Below are 15735 nucleotides of genomic sequence, written 5' to 3' on the forward strand. Positions count from 1 at the left end.
AGGTTCTGTTCAGTCGTTCCTTTGGTCATCTGCTAGGTTGGATAAAAACTGAATGAGAGTGATTTTGTTTGTTTGGGATTTTTATTTGTTTTGTTAGGAAGATGGTTGTGTTTTGGTTGGGTGCAAGTAAGACAAACTCGTAGCTGGGTCTGCAAAGTCCTGCGAAGTAGGGATGAACAACTTTTTACGGGTGCCAAAGTAGCAGCGGGCCAGATACTGATGGAGACGGGGCTGAGAGTGGGGGTGGCGAGGTGGCTCTTCCAGTCCCCACGGAGTGCACCCCTGAGGCAGAAGGCACTGGTGTGAGGGGCCACCTGGGCAGCGACCCTGGTCCTACAGGGAGAGAGGGGAGGAGGTGGTGGCTACGGCCGTGGCTGATGCTGCAGCTCGAGGCCACCTTGTGCGGAGCAGCGCGACGTGGGTCTGGTCACTGGCGCCTCCAGAATGACCCGCGTGGGAGTTGTGCAAACCAGCGCCTCACAACTGTCTGCCTGTTCAATTATTACTTTGAATGCTGAAATGAATGTACTTTGAGGACAATATAAATGTAACGTGAAAAAAGTCTTAAATTATTTAGCAGTAACAGGAAGAAATAGGTTTGGTTTTCCTTCTTAAAAAAAACTAAGCCATAAAATACTTCTGTACTGTAAAATACTATTTGTTTAATGGTATTTGAACTGGGATTGGTTTTGCATTTACCTAGCAGATAATAATGTTTGTTGTATAGGTGTGTCCAAGCAATAAGCAAAACACTGTACTAAGGCAGAGTTAGCAGGAAATAAGTCACTGCTTCATGTCAGCAGCTGTTTTTTTGTCCTGGACTCTATGATTAATTTCACTTTTAAAATTGATGCATTTCTATTTTAGCCAGTTGAGAATTTCTTCTGTTTACCTTGGTTCAGTCCAGTTAATTATTTTTTTTAGAATAAGTGTTAGTTTTGATGTACTTAGTGTTTCAAAACAGCTATCATTCTGTAGTTAACTTTGAGTGTTGATTACCCTTGTTCTTAAATATGACCCTTTCTCATAATATGCCATCAAAATGTTTCTGGCCTCAGAAATATGTTCTGTATTTAGAATTGGTCTTTTGCCTGAGTTGAGAAAGGGAAGTCAGCAGTAGCTGAATCTTTCAAGGATTATAGAAAACTGCTGGGGGTGGCAAAAGATGAGCTGATTTAATAAAGATTCCACAATATTTAATGCTCTGAAGTCTGCCATGTTATATCCAATAGTGAACTAAGAAATCATGGAAACTTGAGAATTGCAGCTACATGTAAAACTGTAGAAGTGCAATGAAGATGTGAAGTTTGAATGTTCTGCTATTCTTTCTATCGTCACCACCAAAACCAAATCAGAGTTGAATTTGGAGATCTGGTTCAGTTTCTGGATTTTGTTCAGTGTTGTGTTTTGTGCCATTAGAGCACAATTTAGTTTCTCCAGGGTGCTGAATCACTGGTGCTTCCTAAGCTTCCCTCTCTGGTAGGCGTCATTTTCCTAGATTTTCTGTCTTGTAAGAAGAGTTTAATACTCATTTGTGATTTAAGGCTCCTTGCAGTCCAATTACCAGAGTTAATAACACATTTCTTTTAGTCTTAAGGATGCAGACTAGGAACAGGCGGGAAATCAGTCATTTTTCTGCTTAGGGTAAAAGATGGTTTCCTGCTGGAGAAGCAGGACTGTGTTTAAGCCATATGATCCCAAATATTCGTATCTGTGCCAGCTGTTTTAGATGTGGGAAATGCATGTGCTTTACAAGGAATGAGACCCACTTGGTTTCATACATTAAATTGTGACTGCTGGGCCAAGTAAATGAGAACAATAAATCTAGATTTTAATTCAAGAAAGTTTAATGTCTTCAGATACTTTAAGTGGTGTAAAAGCAATTTATTTCTTCTCTATTTTGTGCATATGTATTGTGCCGTACCATTAATTTAAACAGTCTGGATGTAAAAATCTCTCGGTAGTGTGACATTCTTACTAAAATTCTGTGGGTATTTTTCAGGCAGAAAAAATGCTGACCATTTTTGTGGGTTTTTGGAAATCGTGCGTAATTATGTCATTTAACCACACAATAAGGCTTTCTGTGGTAACATTTTAGATAAACAGGAAAACTCATTTTTTACTTTGTTTTCATTGCAGAACTGTCTTTTTTATTTTTAGTGTAAAGTTGTTTGATTATTTTCTTCAAAAATAAAAGTACATGTTCTGACAGGAAAAATACACCGATAGCAACCTCCTAAAAGCTCTCTTTTAGCATTGGTGCCTGTCGTAGCACATTTTCTCCGTTTTGGGGAAATAGTGTTTTATGTCTGACCTGCCAGTGTTGCCAAGAAAGTGATGTAAATATAAGTGATTTACATAGCCCTAAGGCAGATGATTTCTTCATTAAGGGCCCTTCTCCAGGGGAATTTACAGGAAAGTTGAGATGAATACAATAGTGGTAGGAGGCTAATGTGGCTACGTTAAAGGACATTGAATCCCAGTGTAGAGGCTCTCTTTCAGGAGTTAAATGGCCCTCAGTTGTGGTCGCTTCATCCACTTCCAGTTAGGGGCTGCTTCACTCTGAATAGAGCCTTTATGTGGGGGTTTATTGCTCTTTAATAGAAGTGCAGTAGCCTGGCACTGTACATGAGTTATCTTAGCGGTCCTAAATGGCCCAACAATAAAATTGGACGACAGTTTGCCAGTTTATTCAAGACAAAAAGCAGAAAAAATCATTACTGGGAAATATATCTCATACTTAATCCTCTTCTTGGAGATTTTTTTCTTCTGCCTTTGCACTATGTAGTGGTGGGAGATGAGGGACGAAGGGCAGGGGGAGGTTTGCTCCGTCACAGAGTTAGAGCTGTATTGCACGCATTGGGAGTCAAGTCTGGGCAGACCCAGACCTTTTCTCATCTTACCCTGAACCTCATTCTTGTTCATCCTGCTTTGTTGACCGGATTTTTGCATCTCCTTTGTTCAAGAAAAAGGTGGTGTTGGAGGTAGTCTGGGATGCCTCTGCGTGGACCTGAGCATCTGGTACAATAAGCAGATGTTTCCATAGTGACAAAGTTGTGTATCAATGCAATATCTGCTGTACTTATTTCAAGAAGGTGGAAGTAGAAGAGAAACCAAAAGAAACTGTTAAAAAAGAGAAAGTACTAGAAGAGAGTTAACAAATCTTAGGGCATTGGAGGAATTAAGGTGGAATAGAAAACTCTCCAAAGCACTCAGTGCACAGAAAAGCAGATGAAAAGGTTTGTTTCTCTATTGACTCTCCCTGCGAAAGTGGTAGCTGTGTCATTTGTGGAGAGCGCAGTAATTCATGTAAGAGGAGATCTCCACCAAGTTCAACTTCTCATTTTTCCTCAGTAAACCAACCTTGAAACTTCTGCATGTGGAAAAACTTGTCAAAGCTCATCACCCTAAACTATGAGAAGAGGTGTGACTCGAAAGTGAGGGTCGCCTCCTGCATTGGACAGATGGCAGTATGCATATCGTTGGATGAGACCTCTGCTCCAATACGATGCTGAGGTTTTTGTGTGGTTTGGTGGTTTGTTTGTTTGTTTTTTCCCCAAGTTAGTCCTGTAACTGCAGTCATGGGAGGCAAATGCAGGCCTAGATAGATCCTGTCTCCTGGTTTTCTGAGGTAGCTGTGGTGACTAGTGTTACAAACCAAGAGCAAAGCTTTAGCACCTGGGGAGCAAGGGTTTTTCTCTGCTGCAGCTGTGTGCCTCAGTCACCTGGGGCAGCACAAGTCTCTGTGCCCTCAAATGGTGTCTGGATGGAGCATGGAGGCTTCCCTGGAGGGCTGGAGGGTCCTTGTCCTTCCTCCCTCTTCCCAAAAGAGTGTGTATAGCCAACACGGTAAGGTAAGGCAAGGCACGGCAACAGTTTTATCTTGGATGTGTGGTGTGGCAGAGAGGAGAGCGTAGGAAGCTCTGAAGTAGTGACTTTTTAGGTCTTTGAGGCTTGGCAAGATGTGAGCTGCATGTAGATTAGCTAATTCAGTAGGCAGTTATGGGTGGTAGACAGGCAATGGAGATTAACGTAGGTTAGAAAGATAATGTTTTCATTATGGTTACAGAGCTCTGTGAGAGAACAGGAGAAAACAGTGCTAAACCTGCACTATAGTCCCTCGGAGAATAAGCTGGGGTAGCTGAGACCAAGACTAACTTTTGGTCTGTCTGCAGTTTGCAGTGGGACACTCTAGGGACACGCTTATGGACACATCAGTGTACTTTGTGGCCATGTCAATCAAGTGGTATTCTGGGTGGCAAAATTATATTAATTCACTACCTAATTTATATAGCCTGTCTCATAAATCATTTAATTTCATAAATTTAAAAATGCGGAGAAAATGAAGCATTTTTCTTACAATGTTAACACTTTTTTTTTCTTAAATGATCACTGGATGACCTGTGGCCTTTGGCAAGCTGCTTTGGCTCATGTTGCAGCATTTACACAACACTTTTAAGTAATGTAGCTGTCTCATTAAGTCATGGGTTTGATTCTATAATGTATTTCACTTTCATTTCATGTGTTCAGAGTAGTTAGCTTTTTTTATTAGAAACAAAATTAGATTCATCTCTGAGTGGAATGGCCAGTGAAAGCAGCACTAGTGTTTTTTTATAGAAGATTCACATTATTTGTAGTTAATTGGAAGGATGCTTCTGCCAGGTTTGTAAATGTGTAGGAGGACAAGATGACCCTGATGTTTCAAAGAGAAAATATTTCATATTAAAGACTGAGATTTTTATTGTGTTTATGAAAAGGGAAGCTTCTGTGGGAGGATAGCTTTTTCTGATGTGGTGATTAATTCAGATTTCATTTTTTTGTTGTAGCATTCATTGTGAGACTAATAATGGGCAGTTAACAGGAAGGTATTATCTGTAGCACTGTCAGGATGAATAATCTTCGAGAAGGGTGAAATATATTTTTATTGCAAGAAAAATAGTAATGCTTTTAGTTGGAATCTTACTTGAAGTACAAAAGTGTTACAAAGAAGTTGTATGCCTGGGAATGTTCTACTTTCCATGTTCCCCCCAACCAACAAGTGTTCAGGTGTCCCGATCCACTCTCTGATGATAATACTCCTGATAATAGTCAGGTATTGTGCATGTTTCCAAAACACAGCCCCTGCTTTGTGGCCAGAATCTCCATCATAAACTGAAGCAGTCGAGCTTTTCTCCCAACCTTTCTGATAAACATATCAATAGACTTGGGCTGCCGCAACCCAGACCACTGTACACTAATGCTGCTGCGTATTACTTAAACTGATGGCACATCTGTACTTGCATTTGAAGTGGTTTGGGTTAAGTCAAACCTAAGTGTACACAACTAACACTTTTTTTCTTATGAGGGTTTGTCACAGGTAAATGTATTTTATAATTTCTTAAGGGATAAAATGAAGTCTTAAGGTAGATTTGCTCTGAAGTTTATTAGTTATGAGCTTGGGAGGGTTTATTGCTCCAAGTGCGTCTTCAGTACATAATTTATTTCTAATGCTGTATGCAAGAAGCTCTTCCATCTTTTTTGAGCTTTGACTGCTACGATGGGTACGTTAGCCTTGCAGAAGCAATGCTGTCTGGTATGGAGAAGAGTCAGTGTAAGATATTTATCAGCAAAACAACAGAGACTCCACATGCCAAGTAGCAGTTGCCCAGTGTAGCGATTGGTGTGCCAGAGTTTTTGGCTCCTTCAGCCTAATGTTGGTGGCACAATTCAGAGCTGTTTATATTTTTAGAAAATTAACCTAATACTGTTTGGGCTTGTACTACAGTATTTCTAGAGAATGTTGCAGAATGGTTTCTTTTAAAAGAATACAAATTTTAGAAATGTCGTAATATATGACAAATAGTGGCAAGAACAACAGAGATTTTATTATATTGGAACATCTAAAAGTTAAAGCTTTGCCAGCTAACGTTTCGTGTTAATACTTGATATTGATCCTGCTTGAAACTGCTAAGATTTGTTTTTAGACCTTTATTTTTTTTTCCTCTTAAATTGTATTCAGTTTTGAGGCTTGAGTTCACAGAAACGATGGACTTCATTACATGCTAGTACTGTAAAATGAAGCTGTGTTCTGGACAGTATATTTTTGTGTGTGTGTGTCATTGCTGAAATCATAGTTTGACTTTGATTCTGGTTTTCTGAATGTTCCATTTCACTGCATATTCTTTCTTTTTTTCCAAAGCTAATCAGTGTCAAAGATAAAATCTGAAGTTAAGTGGTTAGTCAGTGGGTATCCATTCAGAAGTTGTTTAATGTGAATTGATCTGCTCTGTTAGCTGGCAAAAATTAGTATGGCATGTGCTCTCTTAAAAGAGCCTGCCTAGTGAACTGTGAGAGACTTTCTACCCAAGTGTGCGTTTTTTGATTAAAACTGTTTTGATTTGGTTTAATCCATTTTTAAACTTAAATTAGCTACTGTATTCTGAAGTGTGTGGCAAACGGAGCATGTGGGGTGTTGTCCTTTACTTAGAATTACTGCTGATGTTAGTGACAAAAATGGTAACTTCTTTCAAAATCCTTTTTCTTCATTTTGCTAGTTTTGTTGTAGGAGACAAAGACAAATTAATGGATGAAGCATAAAAAGTGCTGGAAGAAAGTGTATCTGCAAAACATTATTGAAATTGGCAAAGAAGGATTTAGCAGAAATTGATTTGTGTTGTGGCTTCTGTCAATCTTTTAAACTTATGTTTTGTTTGTGCAAAACCTTCAAATTATGGAATATTTAGCTCTGAGGAGGCTATCTCCTGGAGTTCTTCTTTCTCAAATTAAAGTGACGTACTATGGTCTTGTTAGAATTTTGTGGCAGAGCAAAAAAGTGAATTCTTTCTGAAAAAATGTAAGTGGGTGGGTGGGGGGGTTGTTGTCTTGAAAAACAAAGCAAAACACTCTTAAGGCTGTCCTTGCTTGCCATGGAAAATTAAAAAAAAACAAAAACAAAAACAAAACAAAACCGCCCATGCAACTGATTTTCTTTTGCCAGTTATATTTAAAGAGGAATCAGTTTGAAACATACACTTACATATGTAAGGTGCATACTCTGTGGTAGCTAATCAGTGGTATCTAATGGTATCTAAGTGGTAGCTGTCAGTGGTAGCTAATATTGGTGTATGGTTTTTTTATATATTTTAGTTTTGTCCACTGGGCAGATTTTTTTTTTAAAGTATACTGAGTTTCACTGTTTTATCCTAAATAGTAAATGAAACTCTTGTCTTGCAAAAGTCTGCATTTGTGTTAACTCTACCCAGATATCTTCTGAACTTAGTGTGTCTAACCATTATCCCAGTTAGATGTATGTGTTTGCAGCACCAGTTTTTCCTTCATCTATTAGCTACTCATTTATTGTCTTACAAGGGAGTATGTTTTTATATGAAATACAGCATATTGATGATAAAAAAAAAAAAACATGAAAAAGGCAGGCATTTTTGGAGGCAGGTAGAGATCCTGAATCTATTCTGTTTTGAAATGATTTAGATCTCAAGTTGGTAGTGAATTTTAAATAATAGCTCTATTGAAGTGTCTTTCACAATTACACTATTAATACTATGTAATTGAGCCTGAGGTTGGCCCAATAGACAAATGCATTCTATTGTCAAATTTTGGAATAGTGTATCATGAGTGAAAAACGAAATAAAATGTTTGAGGTGCCGTTTGCCTATTAAGCCAATGGCCTGAAGGGGTTTTATGTCTTTCTGGGTATCTCGGTCATTTTAATGTTAGACTCCTTATAATTTTGCTAAAATATACGTTGTTGAACAGGAGATACCCAGAAAGTCTTGCGTTAATTTGCTTTTGTTTTTGCTCTTCAGACAGTGCCCTGTTACAAACTAAAATCGCACATTCCTTAGTGTAAACTGATCATGTTCCCAATGGAAATTTCAGGAATACTTGTGGCTACTTTCAAAATGTGGAAATCTATTTATATTTTTTCCACTTGTTTTTCTTCCTAGGTTTTGGCACTGATCGCATTCATCTGCATAGAGACCATCATGGAATGCTCCCCTTGCGAAGGCCTTTATTTCTTTGAGTTTGTGAGCTGTAGCGCGTTGGTGGTTACTGGAGTTCTGTTGCTTATGTTCAGTCTAAATCTTCACACAAGAATACCGCAGATCAACTGGAATCTTACTGTAAGTTCATACGAATCCTCACTCTGTTAAAAATAGCTGCAAATCTGTTTTTAAGTTTGGTCTTTGAACTTTACTTTCTACCTTTGTTTAAGATTGTGTATGAGTGTTCTTTATGCTGAGTAAAGTATGCATTTTACTTATATTTATTTTGAATACTAACAACAGAATGAGCTTTGAAATGTAGCAAGATTAACCTACATTAAATAGAACTAAAACTGTCTTCTGGTAGATTCTGTTTGGAAGGAAAAACCTCTGGCTAATACCAGCAATTACTATTTGTGGATGAAGTGGATAAAAATGCAGCCTGTAGTTACTTAACTTCGACAGATGCTGTATTTACAGTAGCCCGTTGTTCTCTCTTAAGCTGTTTTTTTTATGTTAGGACAGCCATGCTACATATATTTTCTTAAACAGATTAATACAATCGTCGAGTGGTAGTGTAAAAAACTATGTGCTTTCTGTGAAGATCAGGTTTTGAATTGCTTACACACATAACTATTAAACATTGACTGGCAATGCTTAATGTGTTCTCAAATACGAGGAGTTTTAGGAAGAGAACTGCTGGCAGTGCACATTCCTTTTGTACAAGTCTCTATTTCCATACTGTATTATGAGTTAAACTTTCAGATTGGGTTGCATAAACACAGGTTACAAAATCAACATGCTAGTCACTCTAGCAAAAGATCTGTCAGCTTCAAGGACAACATTTATATCAACTTCTTTGGACAGCACAGATACATATGTGCCTATGTTCTGTTCTGTTTTACAACAGTAACTCTGTAAGTACTGTTGGAGACAGTCCCAGGGGGTTTTAGGCTTCTGTGTGATTTTTTTAAAATTTGTTTTTAATGTAATTTATTAATATTGCAATTTGCACGTTTGCAGTAGCTGTGTATAAGCCTAAATGACTTGTCTAAAATGAGACTGGAATGTGGAATTAATGATCCTTTGTACCCTGGGGATGCACGATCTGTTGAGGAACTCTTCCTAAGAGTTACTTGGTAGATAGATTAGATGGACTGAGGACTGTGACTCGTAACTCTAAGTGGGGGAGATCCAGGTGGCTTGCCAAACAAAACCAGTGGAACCACTGGAATGTTACTGGGTTGTCTTGCCTTTGCTCCTTTTGTCTGCTTTCTACCAGTATTGTCACCACTTGTCTTTGTGGCAAGCTGAAAAGCAGCAGCTGCAGAGAGAAGGTAGTCTCTGTTTCTTTTGCCAGCTTGTTTGTTCAATGAGCATCACAACAGCCTGACAGCTGATAACAGCAATTGAAGACGATCTTTTTATACCACACAGTTCTGTACATGCTTAGTAGGATGTACAAGAGCATGATAACAAGTGTGTAAAAGTACATCAGTGTCACATAAAATACACGATGGTTTTGCTGGTGTGACGTGAGTGGTTTCACAGTGAATACCAGATGTCACTTATGTTCAAAGTAAGTTTGACCAAGGCTTTTTATCAAGAGACCAGAGAGTGGTATGCCATGGTGTCCACGACTGAGCTGAAGTTGTATCTCTGGAAGAGTCAGTTTGATGACTTCACGTACCCTTGGTTCTGTGTGTCTGTACCTTTTGTTCTGTTGTTGAGACCTGTGGAACACTTTTATGGCCTACCAGAACACTTTGACAACATGTTGAACATATGTAAGTACAGAAGCCTAAATGCAGCTCTCTGCCTTTCCCCCCAAATAATGCAGTAGATATCAGTGTGCGACTGGTAGGTCCTTTCAACCACTCTGACTTCTTACGGTATTTGAGTGACAAGAATTGCCGCTTTGAGTGCAGCGTTACTTGTCTCTCTACCCAGCACTCTGTTAGAGATCTTTGGAGAAAAGAGGGCTTAAAAAAATCCAGCCAGTTGTGGTGTGGTGTTTGTTTGTTTTGTTTATTTAAAAAAGTTAAGTATTTTGGTTTTTAGGGCAATAGTCATATTCTGAACCCCCTACCTAAACAGCATGGAGCAACGTGGTTGGAGTTCATCCTGAAGGGCAAATCGAATACACTGCAAATGCTTTTGCTTTAGTTTGTATTGCCAAACCAACAGAGGTAGAAGTAAATTGTCATGATCTCACAAGTCTCATTCTTTTAGTTATGTACTGAAGATAAAATGCTTCTTCCAATTCTCTTCTCACTTCTGTCAGAGATCTTTGGTATAATGATGGAAGCTTCTGACTTCCATTAACTGATGAGACCATCTTTCCTCCTGGTGTTGCTTATCGATTTTAACAATCATTAGTCTGGTAGGAGAGGAGTGTGGGAGTACGTTCATTATTCAGATAGCTGTTGTCTGCTGTTGCTTCTACAGAGTACGAAATCGAAGGCTGCTGATAAAATGCCTATGGGATATTACTTTGGCAAAGTCAGTAGGAAATTTGAGAATGTAGAGTTGTGGCTGAATGGGTTTTTTTGGCTTATTTTGGCATTCTATTCTTTACAATTTTGATGTATATTCATACATTATTTGTCACTTCCAACATTTAGTACTTTCCTGTGTTTTGATGGTTATTTTGATGATTTTGCAGCCTCTGTACATGACACAGTTATCACAGGAGTTGCTTCTGAACAACAGCCTTTCACACTCCTGAATGCTTTAGGAGGAAGTCACTCCTGCTTATGTATAAATTCATTAATATGCATGCTTTAAAAAAAATATGTATGGCTTTATAATGGGTATTTCCCTTCTGAAAAGTCTCAAACTTTGCTTTTAGAAGCTATGTGAGAAGAAGAGGCTGTTACAGTGCTTGAAAGAATTTACTAGTTTTAAATTTAGGAAGAAGTCTTTCCTTAAACACAGCACTGGCACAAACTTCCTAGGAACCATTTGCTTTCAAATGATCCTACGTATTAGAAGGTACCAAGCCATCAACTGCTATTGTCCAACACAGGATTGTTTCCTTTAGTACTTTATTAAAATTAGACTTGTTTCTAATGCATTGTGGATATTGTCTTATGTCCACTGCCCCTGGTTGGAATGAAAATGTGGATCAGAAGGTACTAGCATCTAACAGATGTGCGAATTTAGTAATTTTTTTTTTTTAGTATATATTTTTAGCTGTTTGGGGAAAAGAACCTTGTTTTGGTCCTAATTAGAAACTTGCCAACCATTTTCTGATTGTCCTGAGGTAAACATGAAAGAAACATGGAGATGGTGAGGCCTGAAAAGAACCTTGCTTGGGTGTGTTGTGAAGAGGCAGATCTGTTACAGTAAGATGAAAGAACAGTCACTTGTCTGTGTTGTGCAGCGCTATCAATATTATGCAAAAATGCAAAAACTGGGGAACCTGTCAGTGGAAATTTCCATTTCCTTTATGCTTCATAGCTCAAAGGGAGCCTGTTCTTCAAGGAGACTAGCAAGTGGCATAGGGGAATGAAGAGCACACCACGGCAGAGATCCCTGCTTGACTGATGAGCTGCTGCTTTGAAATGTTTGTTTTCAGAGTTAACTAATAACTGAATGTTTGCTATAATTTTGTGTTTGGCTAAATGATATATATATTTTTTTTAATTCCTTATTTGAATCTCATGCGATGTACAGGGAGAGCTTAAGATCTTGCAGCCGAACTGTGTGCATGAGATGGCCCTCTTAAAGTAGGGACAGGGTAGGAAAGTTAACAGAAGTGTTTGCAGTAACTTTGGTGTTCTGGTGAATTTGCATGTGGTTTGCCAGGCTTTCTGACAATGACTATCACTGCAGAGCGTACCCACCGTAATGCTGCAGTACCTTTTTTTCAGGGCTGACAACTGAGATGACTTGGGGAGGGGGAGAAGTGATGGCAAATAGCTGAAAATCCTGGAATTTAACAGTGTCTCTTGGATGAGAGTTTGTATGATGGGAGAAATCCCAGTCATTACAGATGTAAATCATTGCATAATCAGCCAGTAGAATGGACTATTTATGTCTGTGTGTAGGAAAAAAATCTTCCAATAGATTTTGACCATTGATTTTAATTTTTTTTTTTTTGACATCCATTGGAGCTCTGGTAGTGCATTTTTTGTGTGTGTGTGTGTGTGTGTGCGCGCGCAGTTCTGAATGCAGAGTTTTTCAGCCTAGAGCAGCCTCAAAGATGAGGCACAGAACTGAGCACAGCACAAATTAGAGTTCCTCTGGGCTTGTTAGCCTGGACTCAGTCCCAGGGGAGCACTGCTACAGGGAGGAAGCTTGAGGACTCAAGTGTCTCTCTGAAGGCGCAGATCAGTGGTTATATTTTATGCTGCCTGAACATTTATTTCATCATCTTTGCAGGGTTGGGGTTTTTTTCAGTTGTTGCAGTGATGAAACCTTGTGTGTAAGCAACTGACACTTGAAGGAGATCGCAGAAAATTTGATGCGGTGCCAGAATGACAAACTGTCTTATGCCAGCCTTGCCTCTGAAGAGTGTAATTACAAAGCTGTAGTTCAAAGGCCTTTACAGGGCAATCTTGAGGGTTGGTTTTTTTTTTATTTTTTTCCCCGTTCTGTTTTGAAAAAACATCTTGGTTTTCTTTGGCTTGCTTAGCTGTTGAATGAGAAATTAAGTAAGTCATCCTTCACTTTTATGTTTACTGCTGTCAAAATAGCAATACCTATTAAGGATGAAAATGAATATTTTATAAATTTAAAAAAATTGTCAGAATTAATTTCCTCTGGGTTAGTGTTCTTCACGGACAGTTCTCATTTGGTGCAGCATGGTGTAAACGCGTTGTTCTGTAACAAACACAAGTTTTAAATACAAGAAATATTACATGATTTGGTAGTTATTGCCAGGTAAGATCTGTTCTTTGTGACAATAACTGCTGGTCCTGTCTATGTGCAGGACTGCTTATTGGAAACACAGGGAAAGCAGTGAGGAGCAGCTAAGAAAGAACTGGGAAATCGGCAGGTGATCTTCAAGAAAACAGTGATATGGGGATTCTAGAAGCATTCATTCAGGAATGTGTTTTGTCATTTACAGCAGAGTTGCTACATCTAACAGAGCTTGTATTCCAACTCAAAAATAGTTAGAAGTAAGAATAAAATAATATGAATCTTGGTTTTGAGGCCATTTCTTCCATTTCTTCAAAATCATAGCTTGTCCCTGACCTTTCGGAGAACTGACTAAGATTTTTGAAAGTCACTTGTGTTAATGCAGGGTTTTTTACATACTTTGCTTGAGATGCTGGAAATAGAACTGATTTCAAGCAAGTGCCAGACACCTGGGACTGGATTGAAGCGCCTGAACAGGAGCACCTGCAGACGAATGCTAGAGACCTTTGGGGGCTGCTGTGTGTGACGTGGAACCCACAGGGACCATCAGCCCTGCACAGGGGCCAGGCAGCATAGTCCCATGCTGTGAGATGGGTACTAAGATATCTCTGTTTGCACAGCATGAATCCAGCCCTCTGGGTCACTAACATATTTCTGAAACCATTGATCACAGACTGTTTTATCAGGGAGAGCGATACTTATGTGAATCTTGGAGTAGCAGAATCTCGTGTTTGAATAAAGGCCCCCGTACCCATGTAAGCCTAAATAAATGAGAAAAAAAGATATGAGAATTAATGCACATACAGTTTATCCAGTTCTTTCTACCTAGGACTTATTTTTGCCTAAGAAACCATGTTTCCATTTTTAATTGTGGTGCAAAATACTCATACAATGTTTAATAATATGATTATAGAACAAAATTATGGAAATTTGACTGGAGGTGCTTGTTTAGAGGACTGACTGGTATGTGTGTAAACTTCAAAGTGATAGCTTCATATAGAAACAAGGGAAAAAGTTTTCAAAATGTGCAAGTAAAGGACTGGTTGGAGGAAAAATTAGGGGCATTGTACAAACAAACAAACAAATAAATAAAACCAAGAACCCCACTCCCCCTCCCTTCCCCTGCCAACTGAAAAACAAACTACCAAAACCCAAACAGAGCTAAAAGGAAATGTTACTTTGAGCTCTCTCTTTTGTGGAAAATAACCTGGACTGCAGCAGGCTACTAACTTCTGTCACTTTTTGTGACAAAGTCAAGCTGCTGAAATGTGCAGGCTTCTTTTCCAGATTACATTCATTTAGCTAATTTAAACTCCATCTAAATGTGAACTCTTGGATTTCAGAAAGCAAATGACAAAAGCAACCACCAGTTTAAATATCATATTTTTGTTTGTACAAATTACAACTGCAGTATGGCATTGTCTCCCTTTTAAAGAGTACCTGATCACTTGTGCAGTCTCTTAGTTGACCACTAAATACAGGACAAAACGGCAGAGCATGTGTTTTGATTGAGTGTCTCTTAAAAGTTTGCATGTGTGGGTCACAGAGAGCGATGGATATTACGGACTTCCGTGAGCATCAGAGTCAACTCCTGGTAATGTACCAAACTGGAGGAGTAAATGGAAGCTTTTGAAGCTGATGTGCCTTGCAGCTTTCAGGAGTTACTTAATGGGAGTTTTCAGGGCTATTAACAGACTTCTCATTCATAGCACTAATTCAGCTTCTCCATCCTCATTAATCCAGGAACCATACCTGCCCAGACCCTTAAAAATGAAACACTGTAGGATGCTGTCCATCTTTCTTTTCTAGAGTTTCCCACCTTTACAGCAGAACAGCAGAACAAAAGCCTCACCCTTTTTTAGTATAAAATGCTGTCTTGGCATAAACCCATCTTCATCCACAAGTTAAGATGCCTGCTCTGCCTTATGCTCCTTCTGAGTGGGACAGATAGTTGCTGATGGCAGTAGCAAATATATGTCCGTGGATACTCTCCTTTGGACTAGTAGGACCATTGGATGACTGAACAGAATGACTTGCAAATAAGTACCAAGTGACCAGGAGTCAGTCTTTCATTTTAAATCATTTTGGAAAAGAGAAAGGGAGCAGCAGCAGTCTAGAGTGGATTTGATTCAGCTCATAGATTTTATTCTCTGTTATGGATGGCAGCTTTGTACAGTATTTTATGGCACAGCATACTGTCTCATGAGGTTGCTGTAATTTCAGCAGAAATTCTTTTATCTGTGTGATGTGGTTTTTACTTTGTCTATAAATATAATAGCAAGAACTTCAGCTACATCATAGCCAGATTTGAAACAGCTCATATTTTTTCAGTTAGTTTGTTCTTTTTATTGTCTCAATTATTCATTTTTTGTTACGTGGAAAAAAGCTACATTATTTTAGGGAGTGTCCTTTACTTCTTGAATTCTTGCTGTAGTTCATTCTCTTTTGTTTCTGCTCTGACTTCATCTAAAACTATTGTATTTTTTCTTTTCTTATCTTTCTGCTCTAAGTAGTAAGTACCAAATTTTGGATTAAACACCTCCACCAATATTTGCATCTGTGATTTCACCATTATATATCTGTATGACAATGTTATTGATAAGTGTCATTGCTCCTTAAGCTCCAAACAATCTGATCTGTGGAGATGAAAGATTGTGTTCACTTCCAGCTTTTTAAGAAACTAGCCTTATTGTATGAATGGGAATCAGTTACTAATTGCATTAAAAGGTTTTGACCTAAACTGGGAAAATGGAATTGCAGAAATGAATAAATTTGAGCTTCAAAATGGAATCAATTCTTTAGATTTGAATTGTTGGATTCTTTGCAAGGACAAATTTGATATTCTTTGTAAAGAGTACAATAAAATAAAATGTCAGTGATGATGATG

The 15735-nt window shown here is 38.5% G+C and overlaps 1 protein-coding gene across 1 annotated transcript in view; it reads left to right on the top strand.

Moving 5' to 3' along the window:
• CMTM4 (CKLF like MARVEL transmembrane domain containing 4) overlaps positions 1-15735 on the top strand; it is a 37788-nt gene that overhangs the window by 12259 nt on the left and 9794 nt on the right. The window contains exon 2 of the mRNA XM_068411408.1: positions 7944-8120. Within this exon, the coding sequence (XP_068267509.1) occupies positions 7944-8120 (177 nt within the window). The remainder of the gene's footprint in view (positions 1-7943; positions 8121-15735) is intronic.

The sequence above is a fragment of the Nyctibius grandis genome, chromosome 12 (assembly GCF_013368605.1).
Source record: "Nyctibius grandis isolate bNycGra1 chromosome 12, bNycGra1.pri, whole genome shotgun sequence".
Taxonomy (NCBI): domain Eukaryota; kingdom Metazoa; phylum Chordata; class Aves; order Nyctibiiformes; family Nyctibiidae; genus Nyctibius; species Nyctibius grandis.